General features: G+C 47.7%; 1 protein-coding gene across 2 annotated transcripts in view; it reads right to left on the minus strand.

Annotated features, from left to right (window-relative positions):
* Positions 1-27,834, minus strand: part of WAPL (WAPL cohesin release factor) — a 1,132,828-nt gene that overhangs the window by 315,116 nt on the left and 789,878 nt on the right. For both annotated transcript variants that reach the window (XM_078643290.1, XM_078643291.1), the window contains exon 15: positions 14,953-15,105. In XM_078643290.1, the coding sequence (XP_078499416.1) occupies positions 14,953-15,105 (153 nt within the window). The remainder of the gene's footprint in view (positions 1-14,952; positions 15,106-27,834) is intronic.

Below are 27,834 nucleotides of genomic sequence, written 5' to 3' on the forward strand. Positions count from 1 at the left end.
CTTCTTGCGCTTCAAAGGAATCGTGTAGTACTCCAAAGGCTGTGTCGCCGTGATCTTTCTCTTGTAGAGGGTAAGTTTACCGGTGTCGGCGTCTATAAAGTGTTCCGACTGCTCCTCCATCAATGGTTGTCGATGCTTCAAGCTCCCAAGCTGCTGAGAAGGCTTCGACTCTGCAGACCCTTGCACGGGCGCTTTGGCGACCGACCTTGGTGCGAAGGCCTTCGGTGCCACCTTCGGCGGCAACGTAAACAGTAGTGGCGTCGAAGACTTTGGCGTTTTGGCAGCCTGCTTCGGGGTGGAAGCATCCTTCAGATCGACCGCGGAAGCCTTGTTCTTGACGCCTTTGTTCGAATTCACCGGGTCGACAGCCTTCTTCGGCTGCCCCGACATATCGGAAGACGAGGAGGCGGCCAGAGGGACAGACGTCTTCTGTTTCGACGGCGTCTCCATCACTTTCGTTTTAGTCGACACCGAAGGTTTCACCTTCGGTTTCGTTTTGACCAACGGCGACTCCGCAGAAGTGTCCGTAGCCGGGCCCGTAGGCGAGGCCGTGGATCTGGGTGTAAGGTCTTGGGTAAGGCCGTGTGGCGATCCCGCGACCTGAGCCTTAGTGATTGTTTGAACGGGGCATAGCTCTTCGCCTGAGCTATCTTCCATGGCCCCATAGGCCTTATTGTCGTCTCCTACCTCGTCGACGACTTCTTCTGCATCGAGCGCTTAGACGTCCGCGTCGTAGTCGATCTCCTCCGCTGGAGGTGCAATCTGCATATGAACTTCTTGTTCGTCTGCTAGTTCTCTCTCGAAGATGTCCACCGGTTTTGGGGCCGACTGCTGGGCCTCCAGGCGCGCCATGCGCCGAAGTCGAATCGTCTTCTTCGATCGAAACCGGGAACAAGCCATACAGTTGGCTTCATCGTGGTCCGGCGACAGGCACTTGTTGCACACCGGGTGGACGTCGATGTGGGGATACTTCGATCCACACACGGGACATTTCTTGAACGGGCTCCGTTCCATGATGTGTCATCGAAAGTCTTGTTGCGTCGACTGGGCCTCGAGCACCGAAGAGCCACGCGACTCCTCGGGATGTCCGACTCGGGAACTGAGCCGGAGCAGAGCTGGGCACCGAGCGCAAAACAATACCGACGGTATAGGAAAAAGCCTTCAGGCCTTAAGAAAAGTCTATATCGATTTCGAACTGGGGATAACAAATATACATCCGAACCCAATGGCGGAAAAAAACAATCTGGGGATGGAGTCGATGCCCATGCGCACTGTAGTCCAGGGGAGGAGCCACCTATCTTGTGATACTTCGAAGACTCTTCCAGGACAACAGTGTGCAATCATCCGGACCCAACACTAGGCGGCGATCTATGCTATAGATATGAATTCAGCAGCCCACATGCCTTGAACATGAAGAATGCGCAATGGCGGGAACAGCAAGGTCCAAGGGACTCATCAAGTGTATCCGAGCAGGCCCCGTGAAAGCAGGGTAGCCCAGTAAAATCAAAGAACAGACTCAAGAGGACCCACAGGACCAATCCACAGAATTCGCAAGAGGACCTCAGGCAAGTCACCAAAGATGCAGGCCCACAGTGCAGAGGTTGCGGTGAGGACGAAGATCTTGGTAGGAAGAGATGCTGGAGTTTCTTGTAGCCCAGAGCTATCTGGAAGACAAAGTCAACAAGCCTTGGCAGCGGCATGACAATGCAGTGTACAGGGGTGCTGCTCCAGCAGTTCCGATGAGGGATACTGTCCTCAAACTTGCTGAGAAGACCGTGCAGGCTTTGAGGTAGTTGCAGATCGACCACCTGTGTTGCTGAGCCTTTCGGAGTCCACAGGACCTCAGAAATAGCAGACCGGTCGGCTTTGTTGCGATGCCTGCAAATGCAGGGGAGTGACTCATTCACTCCCAGTGAGATTACTTCAGGTGTCTTTGATGCCCACAAGCCTGGAAAACCTCCTGAATGATACATAGACAACTTAGAAGACTGACAGGAGGACGAGAACGGAGGACGAGAACAGGAGTAGCAGGAGAATTCCTTGATGTAGTCTCAGTTCCAGACGTAGTACAACGGAGTCGAAGGTGCCCAGATGGTTGTAATGGAAGTGGTTTCGGATCTGATATCTTGCCCCACAACGAATCTGAAGAGCCACCCACAAGTAAGCCCTTAATTACCCGAAGGAGAGAGTTGGGGTGATTCAGGGATCCCTCCCATTGGAGAGGCTGGAAAGAGGGGAGGATACTCCCATGTCCTTTGTCCAGTTTCGTGTCAGAGTACCAACCAGTGGCTCCCTAAATTGGTTTCAACTGGAGTATGCAGCGAGGGCACCAAATGTGCCATTCAAAGCTTTCTGGGGCGCTGGTAAGCGCCCCACCCCAATAAACTAAACCTAGTCTGGGAGGTGGTTACACCTCCCTATGACAGGAAACCTTTTCCACCTTCCCCTGCTTGGGGCCTGCTCAGCAGCAGGAGCGCAGAATTGTGTCTGTAGTCGGCAGCAGCACTAGCTTCCTGTTAGACCCTGGAAGGCTGGTACGGGGAACACAGGGAGGGCTCCCTAGGGTGCACCCCCCGCCCTTCCCAAGTACATGGGATCCTGCATCCAACACTGGAATCTGTGTTGAGGAAGGATTTCAACATGTTTGATATCAAACATAACCGGTTTCTCTTTATTGACTTGATGTCCACTATATGTATTAAGTGGCTGACCGCACTTTCAAAGCCTGGAGAATAGACTACGGGGTGTCTTGCTCGTGCAGGCCACCCTCGCACTTATAACTTTGCACCCGGACTTCAGGATTGAAAGGCATTCCTTAGAAGTGACTTATAGGTTTTAAGTGCAGTGACCTCAGATATAAGGAAAAATAAATCTTTAGTGAGTGGTGCCAGCTCCTTCTCACACAGGCAGGAATGCCAGGCCTGTGGTCACAGTTTGAGTAGCCTCATGGGTGGCATAGTACATGGTGCGACCCATAGGAGGCCCATGGGAGACCCTTGGTGTACCTATGCCCTGGGTACCTTAGTACCATATTGTAGGAAGCTGGCTCAGTATACTATACCAAAGTGAGGTATAGTGTGCACAGAGTCCAGTGGATCTCCAAAGGTAGGCAGAGGTAAAGTTAGATACCAGCTCACTGTCTATTTGTGGTAGTGTGGTTGAGCAGCAAGGCAGTATCAGAGGACAGTGTTAAGCATTTGTTGTACACACTCATTCAGCAAATGAAGTCACACACTCAAAGACTGAACTTCAGACCAATTGTTTTTGTATGAATATATTCTTTTAGTTATTTTATTTTCTAGAACCAAGCAAGCCTGGCAAAGGTAGGTTGAAAAAAACTTTGCAGCAAAAATTTACAGTTTGAAATGCAACTGTAAATGTACTTTGAAATGGTTACAGTTTGATTTACTGGTAATGCAAAACTGCGAAATGCTGTACATACACTTTGTAATAAAAATTACAGGTATGTTACTTTTACGTTAATTTTGAGATTACTTTTTCCTCAGTGTGATATGCCTAGATATCACACTGGGACATTTCCTAGAGAAAAGGAAAGTCAAATCAATTTTGCACCATTGTTATTTTTCAGGTTTCTATACAAATCAACTCTACACTTGGAACATTTTTCAGAGAAAAACAGTCAATAGGTTCCTATGGAGAGAAATTAAGTTGATGGTTACCAGGTAAGTAATCGGTCTTTGGAGTTGAGCTTCTGGGGTTAGAACAAGGGTTCCCCCAGAGTCAAGGATGCACTCTTGTTACACCCTCAATGACACTAGAGCGGCTCGGGTACAGGGTGCGGAGGCCCAATGTTAACCAATGGGGGATAGGGGACCTCCGGTTGGTGGCTGCAGGCAAGCAGGCCACTGGTTTGAGGAAGCAAAGCTCATGGACTTTACCTCAGAGCAAATGGTGAAACAAAGTAGCACCAAAGGTGCACCCTAAGCGGCACTAGGGCATCTGGGTGCAGGGTGCTGTTTTGACGTCGAGCGCCCTGTTGGTTTCAGTGGGGAACCTCCGGTTTGCAAAGGCACTGCAGGCTCAGGACGAATGTCTTCTGGGTGCAACCACCACTTTGAGAGGTAAGTTGGTAAGTTAGGGGCTGGTTAGGCGCTGTCAGTTTGGGAAAACAAGGCTGTGGGGCGTCTGGTGCAGGGGAACCTTTTGGGGTCAGATCTTACCAGCTAATGGTCGAGTTAGGGGGGGCTTTCTGGATTTACGCTGCAGGCGTCGGCTGGAGGCTTGAGGAAGGTCAGGGGTCGCCGGATCACGGATCAGAATCGCCAGGGTGACCACCTCGTGGTGTTTGCCCACTCAAACTTGGGCCGTGGACGGCGGGTGCAGAGTGAGGCAGATATGAGGTGTCCAGCAGATGAATAAATCCGGTTTTCACGGGAGACAGTCTTTGTAGTTGAAGGCAGGCAGGTCCTCTGTGGTTTTCGAGGTTGCTGGCTGCAGGACACACCGGGATTTTGCAGCAGCAGGTTTGAGGGGGAAGACAGGCCGGTAGGGCTGGGGTCAAGTCGGTGGACGTCTTCCTCGTTAGAAGCTGCACGGCTGTTCGGTCCTCCTTGTTGCAGGTTCTTGTCAGAGGTGCCCCATAACACTATATTTAGGGGAGTTACAGGTAGGTAAAAGGCAGGGACCAATTGGCCCATTCCGTGGGGTGGGTACACCCCCTATTATGCCACCTTTCAGTGGTAGAGAGGCATGAGCCTGTCCCTAGCTGGCGGAGGTCCCCTCATCTTCAAGATGGTGTGGACTGAGAGTTGTGCTTCACCTCTCCTCCCCCACCTGAGGGGTGGAGTTGGCAGAGATGGGCACACCTCTCCCTCACTTAGTTGTCCCGCCGGTTCTCCCACCCAAAGTGGGGGTCTGAACCAGTGGGGACCATTTACTGAGGGCAGCATGTGGCCTGGGCAAGTTCACAAAGGCGGCAAGCCTTTGAAGCTTCCCCTTCGTGTACCCTGCCCATCCTGGGGAGGACGCTTCGCAGCTCATCCCAGAATGTGCATTGTATGCGGCCCCAGAGAGCAGCAGGCTCTCGACCCAGGGGTCCAGAAACTTGTCTGGTGGTGGCAGCTGAAAGCAGCCACTCAGCCTGTACACTAGTGGTAGGTTAGTTGTCAAGGGGCATCTCTAAGATGCCTTCTGGGTGCATTTTCCATTAAATCCCACACTGGCATCAGTGGGGGTTTAATATGCTGAGAAGTTTGATACCAAACTTCTCAGTTTTCAGTGCAGCCATTATGGTGCTGTGGGGTTCGTAATGACAAACTCCCAGCACCATATAATCTTAATGGCAGCACTGCACTTACTATGTCTAGGAATGGACTTGGACACTGTAGGTGTACAGGGCTCATACACCTGTATCCTCACCACTGGTATAGTACACCCAGCTAGAGGGGTGACTGATCTATGCCAGGGCAGTGGTTGTTGGCAAGGCACACAGGGATGTACGCCAAGACGACTCTTCACTTTGTTTTGCACTAAGACAAGCAGCCTGCAAAGGCAGTGTGTAAGTGTCAGGGTACAGGACCTCTAAGGGTGGCACAATAAGTGCTGCTGCGCCCTTAGAGGCCTTCTCCGGTCAGAGTGCCCTGGGTACCTGTGGTACCATCTACCAGGGGCTGACCTGTGGCTCGAGATGCCAATTAGGTTTAGGTTTCAAAGCAGTTTTAGTGGAAGAACATAGGCCCTGGGTACCTGATTAGCCGGAGCCCAGGGCACACTGAGTCAAAGTACATCAGCGATTCAGAAAAAAATGGTGCAACCATGCAGAAAGAGGGCACTTTCTCACACATATACTAGGGACTCACAAGGGAACAGCAGTAAACAATTTGGAAGATACCAAAATACTTATGGTAGTCAAATGTAAGTAGAAAGCACAGTGACTGGGGTCCTGATCAGCAGGATACAGAAAGACTAATCCAAAACACACCAACAGAAGGCAAAAGTGGGGGTAACCATGCTAGGAGGATCCTACCTTCCTACACATTCCCTTAATTTTTGGCCTTTGGATATAATGCACATGCTGCTGGGGTGGACAAACTACCTTGTGTGCACCTCTTATATAGTGCCAAAACAATGGGCTCTACATTAAAGGCTTGGTGTGTTTAACATGCAAAATGGCCCATGGTAATGTATTGGGGGGTGCATTTAACAGATCTATTGGGTCACCTGGACTCTGGGACTACAGTTCCCAGAGTCCTCTAGCACAACAGGGACGCACTAAGGTGAGGAAGCGTCACGCCCAGTGTGGGCACGCCCTCTGAACATAGACCCACACTGACAAGTGCTCCACACATGGCCCTAAGCAGACCGTACCACACTGATGCTCATCACTCTTGGGGAACAAAATTTACCAATTTGGACCTCTAATTAGAATCCTCTGATACAAAATTAGCTAGCGCTCCCAGGTGATGCAATTTAGCAGCATTTCAATTAGGCTGATGCCATGCAAGCCTCTGATTGGAGCCAGCTGATACACTCCTAGCCCGTGCTCGGGCTCCCAGTTGATGCAAATTAGCAGCATTCCATTAAAGCTGAATTACAAGGCTGCAATCACTTGAAAAACTCAGGATTACGTAATTTGAGTAATCAGGACGTTTCATTCGACCAATTTCAGGCTAGGTGATGGGTGCATAAAAAGTGGCCTCCCACTGACTCACACGATCACCAGGAGAAAGGAGCCATTACCATTAGGTGACCAGCAAGGAACACACCTTGATATAGTAAGTGGCGAGAAGTAATATTTGCTATTAGTTACATTTTACCTTGCTCATGCATGGTTCACAATCCTTCTCTCCTTCATAGTGTGTGACTATAGTGGTTATCAAGCCCTCCTCCATGGGGTCTAAATGCCCCAGCATTAGGGTAATAGCGTGTCAGCTTGTGTCGCAGCATTAAACTTTGAGATGTGGTACACAAGTGCAGTTAATATAGGATCAGCTTGTGCACTGCTGTTTTTTAATATTGGTGTGTAGTTGTTCCGAAGTATCACCCTCTGAACAGGGTGTAAATAATATCACTCATGTCGCATACCACACAAATATGGGATATGTCCCCCGGCACTGGGTTTTAGTCCTCATGAAAGGTTTCAGCTGTTTAAATGATTGAAATCCATCACATTAATCCTTTGGTTCAAGTAGTATTTAATCTTATTTTCAACACAAGAATTTTTTTTTGAACAAAACTTCAATTCCCAGAATGCATCATATGTGATGCTAGGTTTAACATTCCATTATGGCTTTCACTCACAATGCATTTCGGCCTATGGCCTTCATCAAGGGTATTGTCGGTTAGCAAATAAATGACTGAGTATGAATCTATGTTAAACATTAGGAGACCGCATGATCATTGGTGGTCATATGTGAATCGTGCTGTGTTATTGAAAATAATTGGTGAAACATTGTGACTCGTGATATTTTGTGAGGAATGCTCGAGCATCAGCCTGTACGTTATAAGTAGCGTTCATCTTGGATAACAAAACAGAAAAACCACAGAGGTTTCTCTTAATCACATCCGTGAAGGTTAAACAGTGCTCTTTGTGCTCCATGATTACCTGCCTATGAAAGCCACGTAAGTGCCACGATCTATTGTGAACCGCGTTAGCACTTAACATTGTTAAATGCTCTGCTTCGGATATCAGATTTCTTGCTTACCGCTAAGCTTCTTTTAGCGTGTGTGTCGCGTGTGACTCCATGGCAGGAATCAATGGGTCTGTCTCAAAACCGGATGTTTGGTTTAAATCTCTGCCGTTTAGTGTTAGTGATCAGTGAAAACAGACTATGCGCACGCTCCGTTGCCGCAGTTGATGTGTGCAATAAAGTTATGTGAAACAAGTGAAACCAGTGAAAAAGAATGAATAGGGCGATTTTAAGCCCGAACTTAAATAGAATGGAACAAACATCCCTAACGAGTGTCTCTCACTATTGAGAGTGAATATTTCATGATTGAAATTCATACGGTGAACAGTGATCATAATTACATATATACAGTATGTGAATGTTGTGGGTGTCCATTCACAATGACGGTGCAATATTTACATAAATAGAACTCGACAGTTAATCTATTCTATAAATAACACAAAAATTCTACGCGTTCATTCATCCCATTGGGCTTCAAGGAACTTAGGTGGTTTATCCAGTAGTTCTCGCATTGTAGGAGATGGTTGTGATTATCTCTTCCTTCCTGCTTATTTACAACTTCTAGTACACAAAATTTTAACTGACTAATATTATGGCAAAATATTTAACAACAAGGGGTGGTGATGGACAGAGTCTCTGAATTAAGCAGAATACTCTCACCCAGTCAAGAGATCAGGGCTAGATCCAACACCGTTTTTTAGCTCACTGCACCATCCCAGTTCAGAACCCGGCTATATGCAAATTAGTCTGTTCCTGTCCCAGTGCATGATGGGAACAGGGCAAACCAAACTACCAAGCCAATTCTTACACTGGGAAGGAAACAAGCTTCCGGGGACCGGTTTCTGGCATATCAGCCGTCGTCGGCCCGGCTTGCTTGAATCCTGATGGTGCAATGAGCAAGGGACTCACATCGGAGTATACCCTTCCACGCTTAGGGTGGACAAAATATTTAACAACAAGGGGTGGTGATGGACAGAGTCTCTGAATTAAGCAGAATACTCTCACCCAGTCAAGAGATCAGGGCTAGATCCAACACCGTTTTTTAGCTCACTGCACCATCCCAGTTCAGAACCCGGCTATATGCAAATTAGTCTGTTCCTGTCCCAGTGCATGATGGGAACAGGGCAAACCAAACTACCAAGCCAATTCTTACACTGGGAAGGAAACAGACTGGCATATTATGGCAAGCTTCGATGAAGTGTTGTGCTACAGTGGACTTTATTTGTTTCACTCGTAACAAATTCTCGTATGTGGCTTTTGTGCTTGTTTATCCGTACTTTAATTTTTCTTTCAGTCTGTCCTATATAGGGTTTTCCGCACGGCACTAACATATACACCACGTTGGATGTATCACATGTAGCATTTATTTTCAATTTAATCTTATGTCCTTTCATTGTGTGAGTGATGTGTTCTCCCCTCATCAAGTTGTAGTTCCAGCATGGGGTGTTTCCTTTATATATAGTGGGTGTCTGGCTGTAGCCTGTGTTCTTTATTATTTCTCCAGCGTTTTTATATCTGCCGTATGCAAAGATCGGTTCCTCTTCAAAGATCAGATTGAAATTGGTTTCCAGTCTCAGGATAGACCAATGCTTTTGTATGATTTTCTTGTATGTGGTACTCCTAGTGGAATATTTTGAAACTACGGTCTTGCATTCCTTGATTGGTTTCTGACTGGGTGTCAGTAATTCTTCTCTCGTTTTTAGTGAACTTCGTGCTTTGGCCGTGGTCAGTATATGGTCTGGGTATCCACGTGCCTTAAATCTTTTAATCATGTTGGCGGTTTGTGTCTCCATTCTCTCTGGGTTATTGACGATCCTTTTGACCCTTAATAGTTGAGAATAAGGTAAGTGTTGTTTTAAGGGTTGAGGATGAAAACTAATCGAAGAGAAGGATATGGTTCCTATCGGTTATTTATCTGTACAAGTCAGTGTCAAATCCATGATTAGTTTGTGATTTTTACATCCAAGAATGTGATCGATTGATCCTGAATTTCAAATGTGAATTGTATGCGCTGATCAATGCGGTTTAATGAAATTAGAAGTTCCAGTAAAGCTGTAGTGGTACCTCTCCATACTATAAATATGTCAATGAACCTTAAGAATAATACTAAATGTGTTTTCCAAGTTTCATTGGCCAAGATGTTTTCCTCTTCAAATCGGTTCATAAAGATATTAGCGTACGAGGGCGCTGCACAATTGCCCATGGATGTGCCAGTCTTTTTTTTGGTACCACACGTCTTGCCACTTAAAATAGCTGTGGAATAATGTAAGCTCCATAAGAAAAACCTTTATGTTTTCATCATATTCTGTGTTCAATAGGGCGTGTTCCACTGCCTCTATCCCCAAATGATGTGAGATAGACGTGCATAGCGATTTCAGATCTACTGTACATAGGAGTATATCTTCATGGTCCGCATGTCTAATTTGGTGCAGTTTTCCTAAGAAACGTCATGCAGACTTCCACGAGTTGACACTATCGTCTGCACAGAGGTTTTGTTGGATCCTTATGTACTTTGGGTACCATAAACAGTGTGGGGCTCCTTGGGTTAGTTTGCAAGAGGTATCTTCTTGTTTTAAAATTGATCGTACCTTCCTAGTGAGCTTTATTCACTATAACTTCTTTGAATTGTTCAGTGGGGTTCCCATCAAGTCTCATGTAGGTTTCTGAATCTTGTAGGTGCAAGTCCATCTGTACATTGTAGTAACTTGTGTTCATAATAACGAGGGTTCCCCCTTGTCTGCTTTTTGGTAAGTGATTTCGGTTTTCTGTGCTATGGACTTCAAAATCCCCATTTCTTTAGCTGACGGATTCCTGTGTTTAGGTTGTTTTCAGAAGTTTATCTTAGAGATGTCTTGTTTGACTAGCATTTCGAATATATCCAAGCTCTTATGGGTCGCTGGTGCCATGTAAGTGCTCCTCACTTTTAGTCCTTTAAGTGGGTCTTCTAATTGTTCCATGGGGTTGTTGACTACATTCGAAAAGAAGTGTTGCAATCTTAACTTCCTCATCAGTTTAAAAAAGCTGATGTTCAGTTCCAAGCTGTTTGTCTTTGTGGTCTTTAGTTCGATTCCACTAACTGGTAATCTGATATGTTAATTACTAAGTTGTCTGAGGGCCCTTCTTGCCCTTGTCCTTCTTTGTCGTTACTGTCCGAGTCTGTGGGTGTTCTTTGTCTTTTTCTTTTGCCCCTCCTGGGTCTTCCCGTTCTCCTTGGCCTGACTCCAAAAAAGGCCCGTAGAGGTTAAGGGTGTCTTTGTTGCTGTAGTTGATGTAGATGATCTCTCCATGGTTTTCTGGAGGTTTGTACTATCACTGGCTGATGAGGAAGTATCCGTATTCTGGGTGTACAGTCTATTCTGTCTACGTTTGGCATATATGTCTGACCACGAGCAGACTTTCCCCAATTTATAGTCGATAGTCTCTGCGTAACTTGCGGATTTTCCACTCATTTACCTCTTGTGCATGTTTCGCCAGTTGTGTGTTGATGTCCGCCAGTGTCTTTGTGAGTTCTTCCGGGGTCACAGCTTTTTCCAATTCAGTTTTGACACCTGTGATTTCTCTTGCTAGTTCTTCTAAAATACTTGATAGTTCTTCTATTATCAGCAAGATCAAATCTAAAGAACACTTATTTAGTATCGTGAACCATCTATCTTTGAATTTTTGTACGTTCTTGCAGAGGGATGGTTTTAAGGGGATCCGGAGGCCACGAGGTATCCTTTGGACTTTGTGGTACCTGACCATAGTACTGGCGTGCAGCTGTTGGTTGATTTCTTTTTTAGATAAGTAGATTAACTGCCTGACGTTCTGTTCTTTGGTTCGGTTGGTTGTGAATTCGTTGGTCTCATCCTGTATGAGGGCATAGTTTTTTGACGCCTCCTCATTTACAAAGGCAAAAGTTTCTGCCCAAGATTCTGTTAGATTCGATATTTCCTCGTATTGCATATTGACTGGCGTGCTACGTGCTGCGTTCAGTGGAAAAAAATATAACTTAATATTGGATCAGCTCGTGCACTGCTGTATTTTAATATTGGTGTGTAGTTGTTCCATGCTCCGGAGTATCACCCTCTGAACAGGGTGTAAATAATATCACTCATGTCGCATACCCCACAAGAAATCAGATATGCAAAGGCGAGCATTTAACAATGTTAAGCGCTAACGCGGTTCACAATAGATCGCTTATGCGGCCTAAATAGATAGGCACGTAATCACGGAGCACAAAGAGCACTGTTTAACCTTCACGGATGTACGGGCTGATGCTCAAGCATTCCTCACAAAGTATCACGAGTCACAATGTTTCACCAAGTATTTTTAATAACAGCACGATTCACATATGAAGACCAATGATCATGTGGTCTCCTAATGTATAACAGATTCATACTCAGTCATTTATTTGCTTACAGACAATCCCCTTGATGAAGGCCACAGGCCAAAATGCATTGGGAGTGAAAGCCATAATAGAATGTTAAACCTAGCATCACATATGATGCATTCTGGGAACTGAAATTTTGTTCGAAAAAATGTTCTTGTGATGAAAACAACAAGAAAATACTACTTCAACCAAAGGATTAATGTAGTGGATTTCAACCATTTAAACAGCTGAAACCTTTCACGAGGACTAAAACCCAGTGCCCGGGGGAAATATTCCATATCTGTAGGGTATGCGACATGAGTACACAAGTGCAGTGTCACATCTACACTGCATGGATTTGATGTCTGCACAATGTTGTACTTCGCTTGTCCATGAATTATCAGCCTGTTATTCTCTTATGCTAGTTTGTGCTTAATGTTTTGCAGGTACCTAGGAACGTAGGGTGGCGACAAAGGTCAGACCATCAACAAGTTTAATGTATATAAACCACCAGAGAATCTGATGACGTCCTGAAGAATGCCATGGACACTGTTGAGTCACTAGGCAGAAACATGCGGACAGTTTAGTGGGGCTGATGCACTAGCTCCCCATCCCCTACAAACCATGTCTGCTTTCTAATACCAATTAGCACTCCATAAAGTACAAATGTGAGATTGTAGTAGCACATTGGGTTTCAGATTGAGTTTGTCTGCATGGATCCATATTTAGTTTAAAGTACTTCCCTGATCTCTATATGTGCATTGGTCTAGTGACCAATACACATATAGAGATACTCTGGTCGTAACTTCCCTCTCAGTATCTCGCCCCACTTTTTTAATATTGTCCAGTTGCTTTAAAATAAAATTCATATTTTTATAAGTTAAACCAGGACAATTTTTAACACCCTTTTTTTGCACTTACATTCACAACCTGCTCCACTGTACTTCAGGTGTTGTAGCACACCCTGGTGATGCTAGGCCACCAGGGTGGACCCCGATGATGAAGCATGTCACCACTAGGCTGGTGAGTGAGGGTTTTTTTTTACAAAAGGATGAATCCTTTCCTTTTGTCAGTCAAAACACCCCATTAGGAAACCTTCTGTTTTTCTTTTGGTGGTACTCCTCTCTTTGTTTAATTCAGTCCTTGATCAGTGGAACAGGAGTACTCTCCGTTCACCTTGGGTGAACACCATCCCTTGCTCTCCCCCGTGTTTTTCCACGTGATTCCATTACCTACAGTTGAGGCACTGGATTATAAATCCTTCTAATTGCACCAATGCACAACTTCACCTGACCCAGTATGAAAGGTGTCTCCTGGCTAAATCATCCGACAAAGGCATGATCTGAGAGCTATATGCAATTCTACTTCATAATAAAGTCCATATATATCACGCTGGGCGGGCACGCTGCGAGGAAGAATAGGGGCAATCCCTGAGCACGAAAGAGTGGGAGAGTAAAGCCTACAGAGCATGCCACACAGCGAGCAGGACGGCCCTCACGGAGACTCTAAATAAGATCACCTCGTACTGTTTTTATGCGCTGGTCTGGATAAATAAAATTAAACCATCACATAGCGATAGGTGCTGGAGGGGTTGTGGGGACAAAGGGACCCGGTTACACATTTTGTGGGAGAGTACACACCTTCAGCATTACTGGTCTCAGATCCTAGATGAAAGACAAGCACCTCGAAACACAGCTCCCAAGATTCTTGACCTATGTGTTGCTAGGTCTCCCAAACCCATTAACATATCCTTTAACCGCATGCGCGCTAGCGGTTTTCCCGCTGCGCACTGCGATTTTAAAAATCCCGCGTTACGTGACAAGGTGAGCTCGTCATCCGCGTAGCGCAGGTTACGCCCATGACGAGCTGACCTTGTCATGAGCGTAGAAGGGGTTAAAGTCCATCAGGGCCGACGGATTGGTGGTGGTGGTAGGAGCGGCGGCCCAGGCCATCGTTGCCAACTGGGATATGGCGAACACACCCACACACACTAACTGGTTGCACAGAATATGGCACATTTTAGGAATGGAAAACACCAAGATCTAGGAGGATGATAAAAGCTGAACCTCCTCGATCAAGTAGCCTTTTTGCGTCTTCGACTGCCAGCAAGGCCGTCTCAGTATCGTGGTAAGGACGGAATCCAGTCTGTAATGGATGCAAGATGTCAAACTTATCTAGAAATTAAGAGACCAGTTGGTGTCTCTTTCCGAGATTTAGTTAGTTCCTGGCAGGAGAGTAACTGGGCAAAGGTTTGCAAGTTCCAGTTGGTCCGGACTGGGCGTTTTGTGCAATGCTTTAACCATGTTGTGTTTCCATGCTGTTGGAACAGAGCCAGAGGATAGTGAAAGATTGGCCAGTTAGAGAAGGGTTGGCAAAATTACCTCAGCTGCTTTAGTCAAGATGTGAGGTGAGGTTATATACTTAGAAGAGTCCAATTTAATTGTACTAACACTCTGAGAGACTTTAGAGTGTTATAGCAGGGAAAACACCCAGATGATTACATTTACTGAGGGCAACCTTTTTTTAGGGGGTCCAACAGCAACCTCAAAAGGGTTGGCTTGAAATGTATCATACATTTTTTTAATTTTCATATGAAAATAGTTTGCCAGATCATTACTGTAGAAGCCAATTTCACAGAAATCTGTCAAACATTAAGTATACTATGTTATATAACTTTGCTTTTATTGATAGTTACAACTATAAAACAAACTTCATCCAAACCAAAACGTTACTTAATTTCTCGTTTTTTTACAATTCTAGAATTCAAAAGCACTCCATGTATAAAAAAAAACACATCATTACATTTCGTGACTCCATAACAAGAGGTGCTATGGGATAATAAATAGAGCATATTTAATTAAGATTGATCATATTAACAAACACTACATAACAAACATTTTCTGAGTGCTTCTTACTGTATGCTCAAGAAAAAAATTCCAGCAAAAAGGTACTTGCCTGCACCAAAGCATGAACGGCATTAAGCTGTCCAACTGTCCTTACGCGTTCCTCCCCGCAGAAAGAGTCGTAGGAACATGTTGTTTCCATGTTGACAAGGCAGTGGCGATTGCGTGCACTGTACTCCACCAAATTTATCAGCAGACCCAGACCCTACAAAATGAATAGATGATTCACTACAAATCAATTTACCATAAACTCAAAATCAACTTTAGCAAACGACTGTATTAAAAATATACTGAATTTGAGAGAACTAAAGAATCTATTTTACAGTGGCAATTATTTCCCTTCAAGAGATAAAAAAGACAAAAAAGGTACTTACCGAAGGTAAGGCTCTTTCTGGTAAAGACAATCTAGCTGCAGATTTCTCACCTTTTGAAAAGATACCAAAGCAGTACCTAAGGAAGGAGGGCTGTGGATGGACACAAACCAGAAAGCCGAAGTGCCCTTCTCGGCGGACTTGGCTATCTCCAGAAAATACTGCTTCGTAACCGTATGTAGGGAGGCTCATGTAGCCTCCTGGCAGATTTCTAGGACTGTGATGCTGCGTGCTAACATAATGGTAGGAGCTTTGGTACTGGTGGAATGCTGTTGTTACGGGGGCTGTTTCTACATCAGTGAATAACAGATCTTGATGAGGAGCACAATCCAGCATCACATAGTATGCTTTTGCACAGCATTACCCTTTTTTCGCTCCAGTGAATCCCTCAGAGCGAAACATGTGGTCTTTGGTGCAATCGATGTAGAAGCTGAGCAATTTTAGGATCCAAGCAATTGATCCTCTCCTACTCAGAGGGGTTAGGTGGAGCACAGAACGCGGACAGTGATCTGCCCAACATGGAACGGCATCACAACTTTTGGGACAATGGAGACCCTACTATGCAGAAAGTGCTTGTCTGGGAAAAATATGGAGTAATGAGGATGAACACTCAAGGCCTGAAACTCACTCACATGCCCTGTCTAATTGATGGCAACAAAGAACAGTGTTGATAAGCCATTAGGGGACAATCGAGGAGCATGAATGGAGTAGACATTAGATATGTATGGAGAAGATTGATCTTTACCTCACTCAGATCGCTGCTCCAAACCATCAGTCTACACTGTCAATTGTGTGTGGGGAAGAGAGAGAAGACTGGTGCAGATCCAAATGCGGTCTAGTAGCCACCACAGCTTATCTTCTCCAGTCTCCTCCGAGATCTGGACATGGTCTGGGAGGTCTCATTGATGCTGGGCCCACTGGGACGTCAGATTCCACTGCAATGTCCACCACCTGGCATGCTTGAACAGCAAGATGCCAGAGGCCATCAGTCCCAGCAGACTCAGAATCACCCTCAATGAAATAGAGCACTGAGGCTGAAAGATAGGGATCTTAACCTGAATGTCCTAGACCCTTTTCCTGAAAGGAAAGAGTAAGGTATGACTTTGGCACGTTGAAAGTGAACCCCAAACATGAATAGAGGTTTGCCTTAGTCTGGCGTTGGTGGTTGACAATTGACTGGGATGAGAACAAATTCAACAGTTTTTGTGAACACTCAAGGGGCACTGGTGAGACCAAAGGAGAGCACCGCCAAATGAAAATGCAAGTTTCATACCAGGAACAAACAGCAAAATCCAAAATATTTTCATTTTTACTTTGGAAAAGGCTACCAGCCCCATTGGCTAATGGAGAGTTACAGGCTGCATAGCCACCCTGCTAACTTCTGAGGAAGGAAGGAACTAAGCAGCCTCCAATGAGTTCCAGGGACTTGTATCTCTTTGTCAGACTCCTGTGGAAGTGGTCCTGATGCAAGGGTTACAGGATGCTAAAGATGCTCAAGAATGTGATGTGGTCGACGGGTTTTCCTGTGGCTATCCCTTGGTCCACGGACTTAGTAAGGTGATTCTGGTCAAAGGTGTCGACGTACCTAGAAGTCCTCTTGGTCCTGACAGAAGTCCAGTCGCCAGTTGGCTACCATTCACTCAATACAGAGTTCATTTGGAACCATTCCTTGGACAAGCTACACTCCAACACCTCTCCCGGGTGCAGCAGACTAAGGGGCAACTTTGAGCGTCTCATCCCAGTCCCTGGTGCTGCTTGGCAGTGAGGAGCAGGGGTTAGATTCGGGCTACCAATTACCTCAGCAGGCTTTTTGAACTTAAGTAAAGAAGTCCATGTTGCTGCTCGACGAACAAGTTACTGACCTTCGGTAACAATATATCTGTAAGAAACATTAGTTAGTTATAGATTCCTCACCTTAGAAATAACCCCTGGCGTCAGACTGGATCCAGAAAGTTTTTTCATCAGCAGTACCTCTGCGCGTTGGAAAGTGGCGTCGGTCGGCTCAGCGTCCGGCGTTGGCAATGTGTCGCTGGGATGACGTCGCGGCAGCTACTTAGACGCTGCCCTCGTGGGCTGTCAGTTCTGTACATTACTTTCTGTGCCAGAAACGCAGAGCCGTGCAAGACACTGTCCACTGTTGTACACAGTTGTACATCAGTTCACAGAACGGGGAGGATGGGTGGGGCGGTAAGGAATATATCACTAACTAATGTTTCTTCCAGATATATTGTTACCGAAGGTAAGTAACTTGTTCAACTGAAAGAAACACGTAAGTTATAGATTCCTTACCTTAGAATAGGTACTCCAGCGATACCAAACCAGGTGGTGGGTCTGCGGACCAATCTCACACCAGAAAGTCCTGGAGAACAGAACAACCAAAGAAGCAGTCTCTCCGGACCAGACGGTCAAGCTGCCTGACAGATGTCATTGAGAGGAATGCCACGTCCCATGGCAGTAGTCGCTGCCATCGCCCTGGTAGAATTGACGCGCAGCCCCACTGGAGGCTCCTTCGCCAGAGAATAGAAGGCCTTGATACACAAAACGACCCATAAGGAGATAGTTTGCTTGTGTACGGCCCGACCTTTCTTTGCACCCATGTACCCAACAAAGAGCTGGTCTTCCACCCAGAACTGTTTTGTGCGATCCAGATAAAAGGAAAGCGCACGTTTTGGGTCCAGACGGTGGAGCCTCTCCTCCTCTTTCGAAGGATGCGGAAAGAAGGTGGGCAAAGTGAAGGTCTGCCCGATGTGAAAAGCAGTGACAACCTTGGCAAGAAGGATGGACGAGTCCCAAGGACCACTTTGTCCGGATGGACAGACAAGAAAGGAGGCTTAGATGAAAGAGACTGGAGCTCACTCACCCTCCTGGCAGAGGTGATGCCAACAAGGAAAGCAGTCGTAAGCCTGAGAAGCCTTAAAGGACAGTTGTGAAGCAGCTCAAAGGGAGCACACATTAAATTAATTAAAACTAGATTCAAGTCCCACTGAAGCATAACGAAAGGAATAGGAGGAAAGAGGTGAGTTATGCTTTTCAGAACTTACAATCGGGGACTTGAAAAGAGAAAGCTGATATGGAAACCGAAGGAAGGCAGAGATGGCTACAAGATAGCCCTTGATAGTGACCAGAGCAGAGCCCTGCTGGGCCATAGAAAGGAGGAACAAGAGAAGCTCAGAAAGCGGGGCAGAGAGGGGATCCGCAGTCTTTGCTGTGCACCATGCCACAAATTTGTTCCAACGACAGGCATATACCGCCTTAGTGGAGGGACGCCTGGCTGCCAAGATGACATCGCAGACTTCGAGAGGCAGGTCAAATGACGTCAACTGCCGCCGCTCAATCTCCACGCAAGGAGGTGGAGACTGGACAGGTTCAGGTGGAGGACCGTCCCCGGCTGCTGCGACCGAAGATACTCCTGAAGAGGCAGTCTGATCAGAGGATCAATGGCCATGTTGAGCAGCTCGGGATACCAGACTCTTCGAGCCCAATCCAGAGCCACAAAAATGTCTTGGGCTCGGTCGCGCCTGATCTTCTTCAGCACTCTGGGCACAAGTGGTATAGGCAGAAAGCGTACGACAGACTGCAACTCCACTCGAGACAAAAATCGTCGCCTGCCGAGTGGCGCCTTGGAAATTCCAAAACGCAGAATTGCTGACATTGCACATTCTCTTCGGTGGCGAATAGATCTAACCAAGTCTCGCCTCACTGATGAGACCCCGCACCACCTCTTAGTGAAGACGCCATGCGTGATCCATCATGCACCTGCGGCTGAGTTAGTCTGCCCTGGCGTTCAGGGAACCTGCCAGATGTTGAACCACCAGGCAAATGCCCTGATATTCCAGCCATGTCCAGAGGCGGACAGCTTCCTGACATAGGGTCCACGACCCCACCCGCCCTGTTTGTTGCAGTACCACATGGCAGTGGTGTTGTCCGTGAGCACCTGCACTACTGTTAGAACTCGGGGTCTTTAGTTGGCAATAGTATACACCTTTGACCAAATAGGGACCCTTGCTTCTAAGTCATGACCAGGGGATTACACTCCTAAATAACCTCTGCTCACCCCCTTGGTAGCTTGATACGAGCTGACAGACTTATCTCAGAGGCAGTGTGTTGAGCACTTGTGAATATACACAGTAATAAAGTGAAACCACTACACATGGACACCACACATGTTTTATAAAAATAAGTATTCTTTATATAGACTTAACACAAGACCACAAATGACAAAAACCCACAATACTGTACTTAAAGTGGACTTAAAGATGGTCAAAGTTGCTTAGTTCAAGTTGAAGATAAATGCGACACAGTTCTCACAAAAGTACCTGGATGCGTAACGCAAAACAAACAAAAGGCTTGCAGAGTGGGAGATGCGTTGGTTCCGTGCTTCGGTTGATATGATGTGTCGCGCCTCAATGCTTGCGCAGAGTAGGGGATGCGTCTTGATCCTTACCGGAGCAGAGATGATGCGTAGATTCTCGTCCTGAAGCCTGGTTGCGATGCGCAAAATGGCGCCTCGATGCGACACTCCGGGTGCGATGCAAGAACATGGTGCCCTTGATAAGACGATGTGAAGATGATGTGTTCACGCCCGGCGGCAAACTCTGTAGCTTTGGAGCCGCAACAGGCCCTGCGAAACGCTTCTCCGGCGATGCGACGGCGACCTTGTGGTGGTGACGCACTTCTCTGGTGATGCGTCGGGTAACAGCTAAGATGAAGTCACGTTTCTGTGGCGATGCGGTGGCAACCTTGGCGGTGGCGACATGCTTCTCCGGCGATGCGATGGCAACAGCTGCGACTACGACACGTTTCTCTCGATGCGTCGCGCTTCCAGCTCCCAGCGACACGCAGGCTTTTACAGACAGAATTCCCAGCAAGGAACCTCTGAGGGGAGTTGGAGGTGAAGTCTTTTGTCCCTGAGACTTCAGCAGGAGACAAGCACAAGTTCAAGCCCTGCAAGATGATGAAAGTTCCTTCTCTTTTCCTTGGCAATGAAGAAACCACTGCAGGCCAACCCAGCAAACAACACACTGGAAGAGGGGCAGTCCAAACTCCTGCAGCTTCCTTGGTTCTTCTCCTTGGCAAAAGGTTTGTCTTGTTCCCAGAAGTGATCTAAAGTTCTTGGGTCTGGGTCCCAATATTTATAACCCAAAATCCTTTGTTCTCTGAAGGCAGAGAGGCCTGAACCTAGTCCAAACCAGTTCTGGAGCACTCGCTTTACATGACTTCTTCCTTCCTTTCACAGTGCAGGGCAGAAACATCAGATGCCCCACAGGAGGTGGAGCCAGCATTGTGGAGGGAAGGCACAGCCCTGGAGCACTTTGGTGACATGATTCCGTCTCTCCTTTCACAGGGCAGAGACATCAGACACACCAAAGGGGGTGGAGCCAGGATTGTGGAGGGAAGGCCCAGCCCTATTTAGGTCTCAGGTGCAACTCCTCCCTCCCATCTATATGCCGATTTCTCTTTATTCACCACTGGACTGACTCATCCTGTCTCTAGGAATCCCCCAGCCCTGTCACTCAAACTCCAGACAAGGAATACACAACCTAGAAGAGACAGGTTTGGATAGTTAGACAAGAAAATACCTACTTTCTAAAAGTGGTATTTTCAAACACAGAATATTAAAATCAACTTTACTAAAATGTGTATTTTATTATTCTGAGTTCAGGCATTCTAAATTCGAATTTCCACTATGTTCCCTGAGTCAGTTAGGATTATAAAATGTAATAATCTAACTGCCCATTCTGGCCTATGGAGAACAGGTAGCCTTGCAATAGAGAAAAACGAAAATGGCTGTAATTCACTATTAGGACATGCTACACACACCAGGGCATGCCCTACCTTACACTTACAATGCACCCTCCCCTTGGGCCTACCTTAGGGGTGTCTGATATGAAGAAAAGGGAAGGTTTAGGGACTGGCAAGTGGGTGCACTTGCCAAGTCGACATGGCAGTCACAGACTGCACACAGACCTAGCAATGGCAGGCCTGAGACACACTTTACAAGCTGCTTCTGTGGGTGGCACAACCAGCGCTTCAATCCCACCAGCAGCATTTGATTTACAAGCCCTGGGCACACATGGTGCACTATACTAGGGTCTGACAAGTGAATCAAATAACCCAATCATGGAGTCACTAATCAGTAAATCAATTTAACATAGGGAGCACTTGCACTGTGGCACTGAATAGCAGTGGCACAGTGCCCAAAGCATATAACCAGCAAAACCTATCAAAAACAGAGGAGGCAACCAGTAAATATGGAAGGGAGACTAACGCCAATGATGCCAAGTCTAACTACTACTCTTCCCTGGACAGAGGAAAGGAATGCTTTTAGTGCTAGACAAATCGCCCGAAGCTCCAGAAGGTTGATGTGGAGTACTGACTCCGTCAGATACCAGATGCCTCTGATCTCCTCCTCTACCATGTGGCCGCCCCATCCTAGAAGAAACGCATCTGTCACCACTGTGTGTTCCGATTGTGGAAGGGAGAGGGATCTGCCGTTGACCCAATCTTGGTTCGTGAGCCACCACGGCAATTGTTATGCAGTGCCCTTCGAGATCTCGACACAATCGGACAGATTTCCTTGATTCTATACCCACTGGAACTTCAGGTCCAACTGCAGAGCCCGCATATGCCACCTGGCATGATCGACCACCAGGATGCAGGAGGCCATTAGGCCCAGCAGCCTCAAGGTCATTCTGACTGAAACCCGGGAGAGAGGCTGAAAGATCAGAATCATAGCCTGAATATCCCGGACTCGCTGTTTGGGAGGATAGACCCGAAACTGCGTCATGTCCAGAACCGCTCCGATGAAGAGAAGCTTCTGAAAAGGAATCGGGTGTGACTTCAGCACACTAACTGAGAACATCAACGAATGCAGGAGGTCAGCCGTAGTCTGGAGGTGGGAGACGACTGCCCGGGGCGAGCCCGCCTTCAACAACAAATAGTCGTCGAGATAGGGGAAGACCGACACCCCTGATCCGCGCAGATTAACTACTACCACCGCCATCACTTTTGTGAACACCTCAGGGGCGCTGGTAAGGCCAAAGGGGAGTACGGTGAACTGAAAATGGTTGTGGCGTACAGCGTACCGTGAACTGCAGGTAATGCGTGGGCCAGCAGGAAGTGAAAATACGAGTCCCAGAAGTCCAACACTACCAACCAGTCTTCCAGGTCGAGGGCAGACAAGACCTGAGCAAACGTCAACATCTTGAACTTCTCCTTCCAGAGGAAGAGCTTGACATTCCTGAGATCCAATATAAGAAGCAGGCCCTTGCCCTTCTTTGGGACCAGAAAGTAGTGGGAATTACAACCATGACCACCTTCTGGGACAGGAACGTGCTCAATAGCTCCCTTGGCCAAGAGAGCAGTTACTTACTGCTCGAGAAGGGCCAGGTGATCCTCCGACATGCGGTGGCATTACGGTGGCATGGCTGGATGGGGTAGCCTCGAAGGGGAGGGAGTAGCATCCAAAGTGATGGTCCGCCAGTGGAGGAGGTGATGGTGAATCATGCCGCCCACTGGTGTTAGATTGGCCTGAAATGTCAGACTAGGAAGGTTTGGTGGCTGCTGCAGAAGGGGGGTAGACTGGTGTACCCCCAGAACCACGACGGTTGTTCCCATGTCCTCGGCCGTGCGAAGGCTGGGTAACTTGCTGCAGCGTGTGGCTCTGGGCGGGACGTAGTGGGGTACCCCTTTCGTAGCCACGAAAGGGGAAAAAAACAGACTGTGCAGGGCGAGTGGAGAGGCCCAAGGAATTGGCCATAGCCCGTGAGTCTTTGGAACTCTAGAGCGTGGTCCGCTTTGTCGCCAAAAAGGTGTTCCGGACATCCCCTGAAAAGCCAGTCTACCTCAGCCAGCAGATGCTACGCTACGAAGAGCTACCGACGTAGAAATTGTTCTACCCAGAGAGTCGGCAGTATCCAGTACACAATGGATGGCAAACTTTGCTGCATCACTTCCGGCGGCGACAACCTGGGAGAGCACTGTTCGGGCCTCCTCCGGACACTGAGGCAGCACCTGCGCAACAGAGTCCCACACAGAGTGGGAATAACGGCCCAATAGACATGCAGTGTTTACAGACCGCAGTCCCAAGCTGGTGGAAGAGAAAATCTTCTTCCCAAGATGATCCAGCTTCTTTGATTCCCTTTCCGGTGGGGCGGTAGGGAATGGGCTTTTGGAAGTAGAGGCTTGAACCACCAAGTTCTCTGAGGTGGGGTTTTGGGAAAGGAAAGTGGGGTCGCCCGGTGGTGCCGGGCAATCATCCGGTCCACAGGAGCCCCTGTGTTGAAAGGAGAGGCACCGAAGAGCTCGCCACCAGCTGAAGCACTTGTCAGGAGGTTAGTCCTGACTGCCATGGTAGAGAGTTTGAGGTTGAGAGCCTCTGCTGCCTTACACAACACCACTGTGTACGAAGCTCCCTCCTCCATAGTCACGGTAGGAGACAACAACATGCCAAGGTCAGGGGAGGTGCCAGACCACTGGCATCCCTCAGTTCCTCTCTCCAGTCCTGCTCAGACTCTGCCTGATCAGCTAAAGGGTCTCCAGACCCCTCCCAGTCCTCATCCTCAGGGTGCCAATCTGGCTGAAAAGTGAACCCAGGACTGAACAGGGGCACAAAAACCCCTCTTGGCACCGGATCCGGCGTTTGGCAACGCCAGTCCGGCTCCACGGCAGGATGGAGGCGGGGGTCGATGCCGGCCGGGGGGCAGAACGGCGTCTAACGCGGTAATGGTGCCGTAGGAAGCGGCGCTGGCGGAGGTGCAATGAGGTCAACCTGCGCCGATCCGGATCTAGATCTCACAAAATCGCTCAAGGGTCAGAACTATAATGACCAGCACAGATTTTCACTATTAATACGTGCCTATTTCGCAGGTGATTCCTTGTGCGACATGGTCGAGGATGTGACCCATATACACCCTCTAAGAGTGACGAGTGCCCCTACAACATATATCACGGAAAGTTGACCCGCACCAAGGTTTGTACACAGGTATTTATTTTATCCAATTTGTGTATTTCACAGTGATAATAGATTTTCAGACAGAAACTTCCCACACAAGAATTTCAAAAAAGAGTTGATTGTAGATTTTTCCATTTTCTTTATTCAAGTTCTGAGTTAAAATTCACAGAATTGCTTGTTGCCAACGCGTTTCGTCACAACCGTGACTTCTTCTACGACGTACACATTGTCCAGGACGCTTGGGGAGCCATCTAGACGCATACGAGCGCTGGCCACGAGACACTAATTGCTTAAGGTCCGACACAAAGAACAGGAGGTACCTTCCCTGTGTTGAACTGAATGTTTAGAGGGGTACACGCCGGATATATCAATGTGAATATATTAGACCAGTAGAGATCATATGGTGGCTGACGCCAACTAGAAAATCTGTCAGAATATTAACTTTTGAGCCCTGAAGAAGTCACGGTTGTGACGAAACGCGTTGGCAACAAGCAATTCTGTGAATTTTAACTCAGAACTTGAATAAAGAACATTGAAAAATCTACAATCAACTCTTTTTTGAAATTCTTATGTGTGGGAAGTTTCTGTCTGAAAATCTATTATCACTGTGATATACACAAATTGGATAAAATAAATACCTGTGTACAAACCTTGGTGCGGGTCAACTTTCCGCCGATCCGGATCTAGGCCTGGATCCAAGGGGGGCCACCCAACCAGTTCCGCGGGGCCCGAAGGCACGCCGATGTGTCAGGGCTGCCCAAAGATGGCATGCATCGCCTCATAGAACATACAAAGCTGGGCGGGAGTTGCTCCGGGTCACGGAAAGGTAGGGAAAACACAGAGTTGACTCTTCAGGCTTCACACGCGGACCCGTGGGAGGGGCACCACCCGCATCCTTTGTGGGAACGGCCGACCGACGAGGAGAAGTCGAAGAGTGATGGTGCTTCTTCGACTTCTTCTTATGCTTCGACTTACCTGACCTCGAGAGCGAAAACTTCGATAACTTGGAGCGAATTGTGATGGTGGCTCTGCGACCGGTCCCTTGACCTCACTCGCGACCTCGAACGGCACAGAGCCGACTGCCAGCGCTCAAGCAACTTTCGGGACCGCTCCCACAAAGTCTTTGGTGCCATCAACCGGCAGTCGGAGCACGGCATGGGGTCGTGGTCGCGCTTCAGGTAAAAGAGGCACACACGGTGCAGATCAGTCATCGACATCAGTCGGTTACAGGAACTGCATGCCTTGAATCACCATGAGTCGAATACTCAAAAAAGAAGTCTACAAAAGTCAAGAAGCGACAGGAGGTACCGCTCTTTCCGGATCCGCGCTGTATGGTGCGGAGGAAGAACTGACGTCAGCGTGCGAGGGCGGCATACAAGTAGCTGCCGCGACGTCATCCCGGCAACATGACGTCAACGACTGACGCAGAGCTGACCGACGGAACCTTCCGACGCGCAGAAGCACTTTCCTGATCCAGTCTGACGCATGATGACCTGGACCGGGACTTCATGTGCTAATACAGTGGTACTAGCCTTGGCACTGATGGAATAAGCATGCAAGTCTTCTGGCGGTTGCTTATCAGCCAATGCTTAGAATATGTTAATGCAGAGCTTGATCCATAGGGAGATGGTCTGCTTCTGCTCAGTCTTTCCCATCTTTGCTCCAACATACCCCACGTAGAGTTGGTCATCCAACCAGAACGCTTGTGCGGTCAAGGCAGAACAACGCCGCTCTTGTTGGGTCCAGATAGTGAATTTGCTCCTCTTCCTTAGAGGAATGTGGTGGAGTGCATTAAGTAGGTAGAGTGATGGACTGGCCTAGATGAAAGGGAGTGAGGACTTTCCGTAGAGAGGAAGCTCTAGTCCATAGAACCAGGTTGTCTGGATTGATGTTCAGGTATGGAAGCTTGGATGAGAAAGCCTAACTCTCACTGACCCTCAGGGCAGAAGTTATTGCCACCAGGAAGGCTGTCTTGCTGGTAAGAAGCCTGAGAGGACAGTTGTGCAATGGCTCAAAGGAGTGCCCATCAGGAATGTCAGGATGTGATACAGGCATGATTAGGAAAGAAGGAAAATTATGTTGCTAACCTTTCAAGGACCTTTGTAAAATATAGAATTTGCAGAGGGATGGCTGGTCAGGCAACCACAGAAACAATGAGATAGCAGAAAGATAACCTTTTAAGGTGCCCAGAGCAGAGCCCTGCTAGGCAAGGGAAAGGATAACGAAAAGAACCGGAGAAAGGGGAGCAGACAGGGGGTCGATTTGCTTCTCCGCATACCAGGCCACAAACTTGACCAAACAGCAGGTGAATACCATTGTGGTGGAGGGACACTTGGCTGCCAGAACATCGCAGATTTTGGGCGGAAGGACGAAAGCTGTCAACTGTTGCGGCTCAATCGCCAAGCAAGAAGACAGAGTATGGACAGGTTCAATGGATAAACCTCCCCTGCTGATGCGACAGAAGATCCTACCAAAGAGGCAGCCTAATCATAAGACCGATGGCCATACGCAACAGCTTGGGTTTCTAAACTCTGAGCTCAGTCCTGGGCCACGCAGATGAAATGGGCCAGTTGTTCTTGATCTTTTGAGAACTCTGGATAGTAGTGGTTTTGGTGGTGAGGGGTACAGGAGGCCTGAGCTCCACTCAAAATGAAAAGCGTTTCCAAGCGAGAGCCGCATTGGAAACTCCAGCATGCAGAACTGCTGACACTGCATGTTCTCAGTGGCGGCAAACCGATCTAACCAAGGCTCTCCCTACTGCTGACAGAGAACTTGCACTACCTCCAGATAGAGATGCAATTTGTGATAGGCTAGGCATCATCAGCTGAGTTTGTCTGCCCTGGCATTGAGAGCCCGCCAGGTGTTGAGCCACTAGGGAAATGCACTGACCTTCCAGCCACGTGCAGAGATGCAGGGCCTCTTCACAGAAGGTCAACAACGCCACCCCACGCTGCTTGATGCAGTGGCGGGGTGTTGTCCGAGAACACCTGCACTAGCCTTCGTTTGATGGAGGTTAGAAAGGCTTTTAAATGCAAGCTGGAATGAGCCGGAACTCCAGAAGGTTGATGTGGAGTCTGGATTCTGCTGGAGACCAGAGGGCTCCGATCCCCACCTCTCCCAGGAGTGACATCTGTCACCACTGTCAGATCTGGTTGGAGAAGGGAGAGGGGCCTGCTGATGACCGAATTGTGGTTATTTAACCACTGCAGATCTTTAGTAGTTTCTGCCGAGATCTGTTAAGACATTACCCTTATGCTGTGCCCACTGAAACTTCAGGTCCCACTGAAACTTCAGGTCCCACACCAGAGTCCGCCTAAGCCAGTAGGCATGTGTCACAAGCAGGATGCAGGAGGTCATGAGTCACAGCAGCCTCAGAGTCATTCTCACCAAAAACCAAGATAGCAGCTGAAACATCGGTATCATAGCTTGAATATCCTGGACCCATCATTGGGGAAGATAGGCATAAAACTACAGTGTCCAGAACAGCTACAATTAAGGGGAGCATCAGCGAGGGAGCCATGTGTTACATCGGCACATTGATAGTTAACCCCAGCAAATGCAGATGTCCGCTGGAGGCGGGAGATGACAGCCTGGGGTGAGCCCGTCTTCA

This window comes from Lissotriton helveticus, chromosome 5_1 (genome assembly GCF_964261635.1).
Source record: "Lissotriton helveticus chromosome 5_1, aLisHel1.1, whole genome shotgun sequence".
NCBI classification, from domain to species: domain Eukaryota; kingdom Metazoa; phylum Chordata; class Amphibia; order Caudata; family Salamandridae; genus Lissotriton; species Lissotriton helveticus.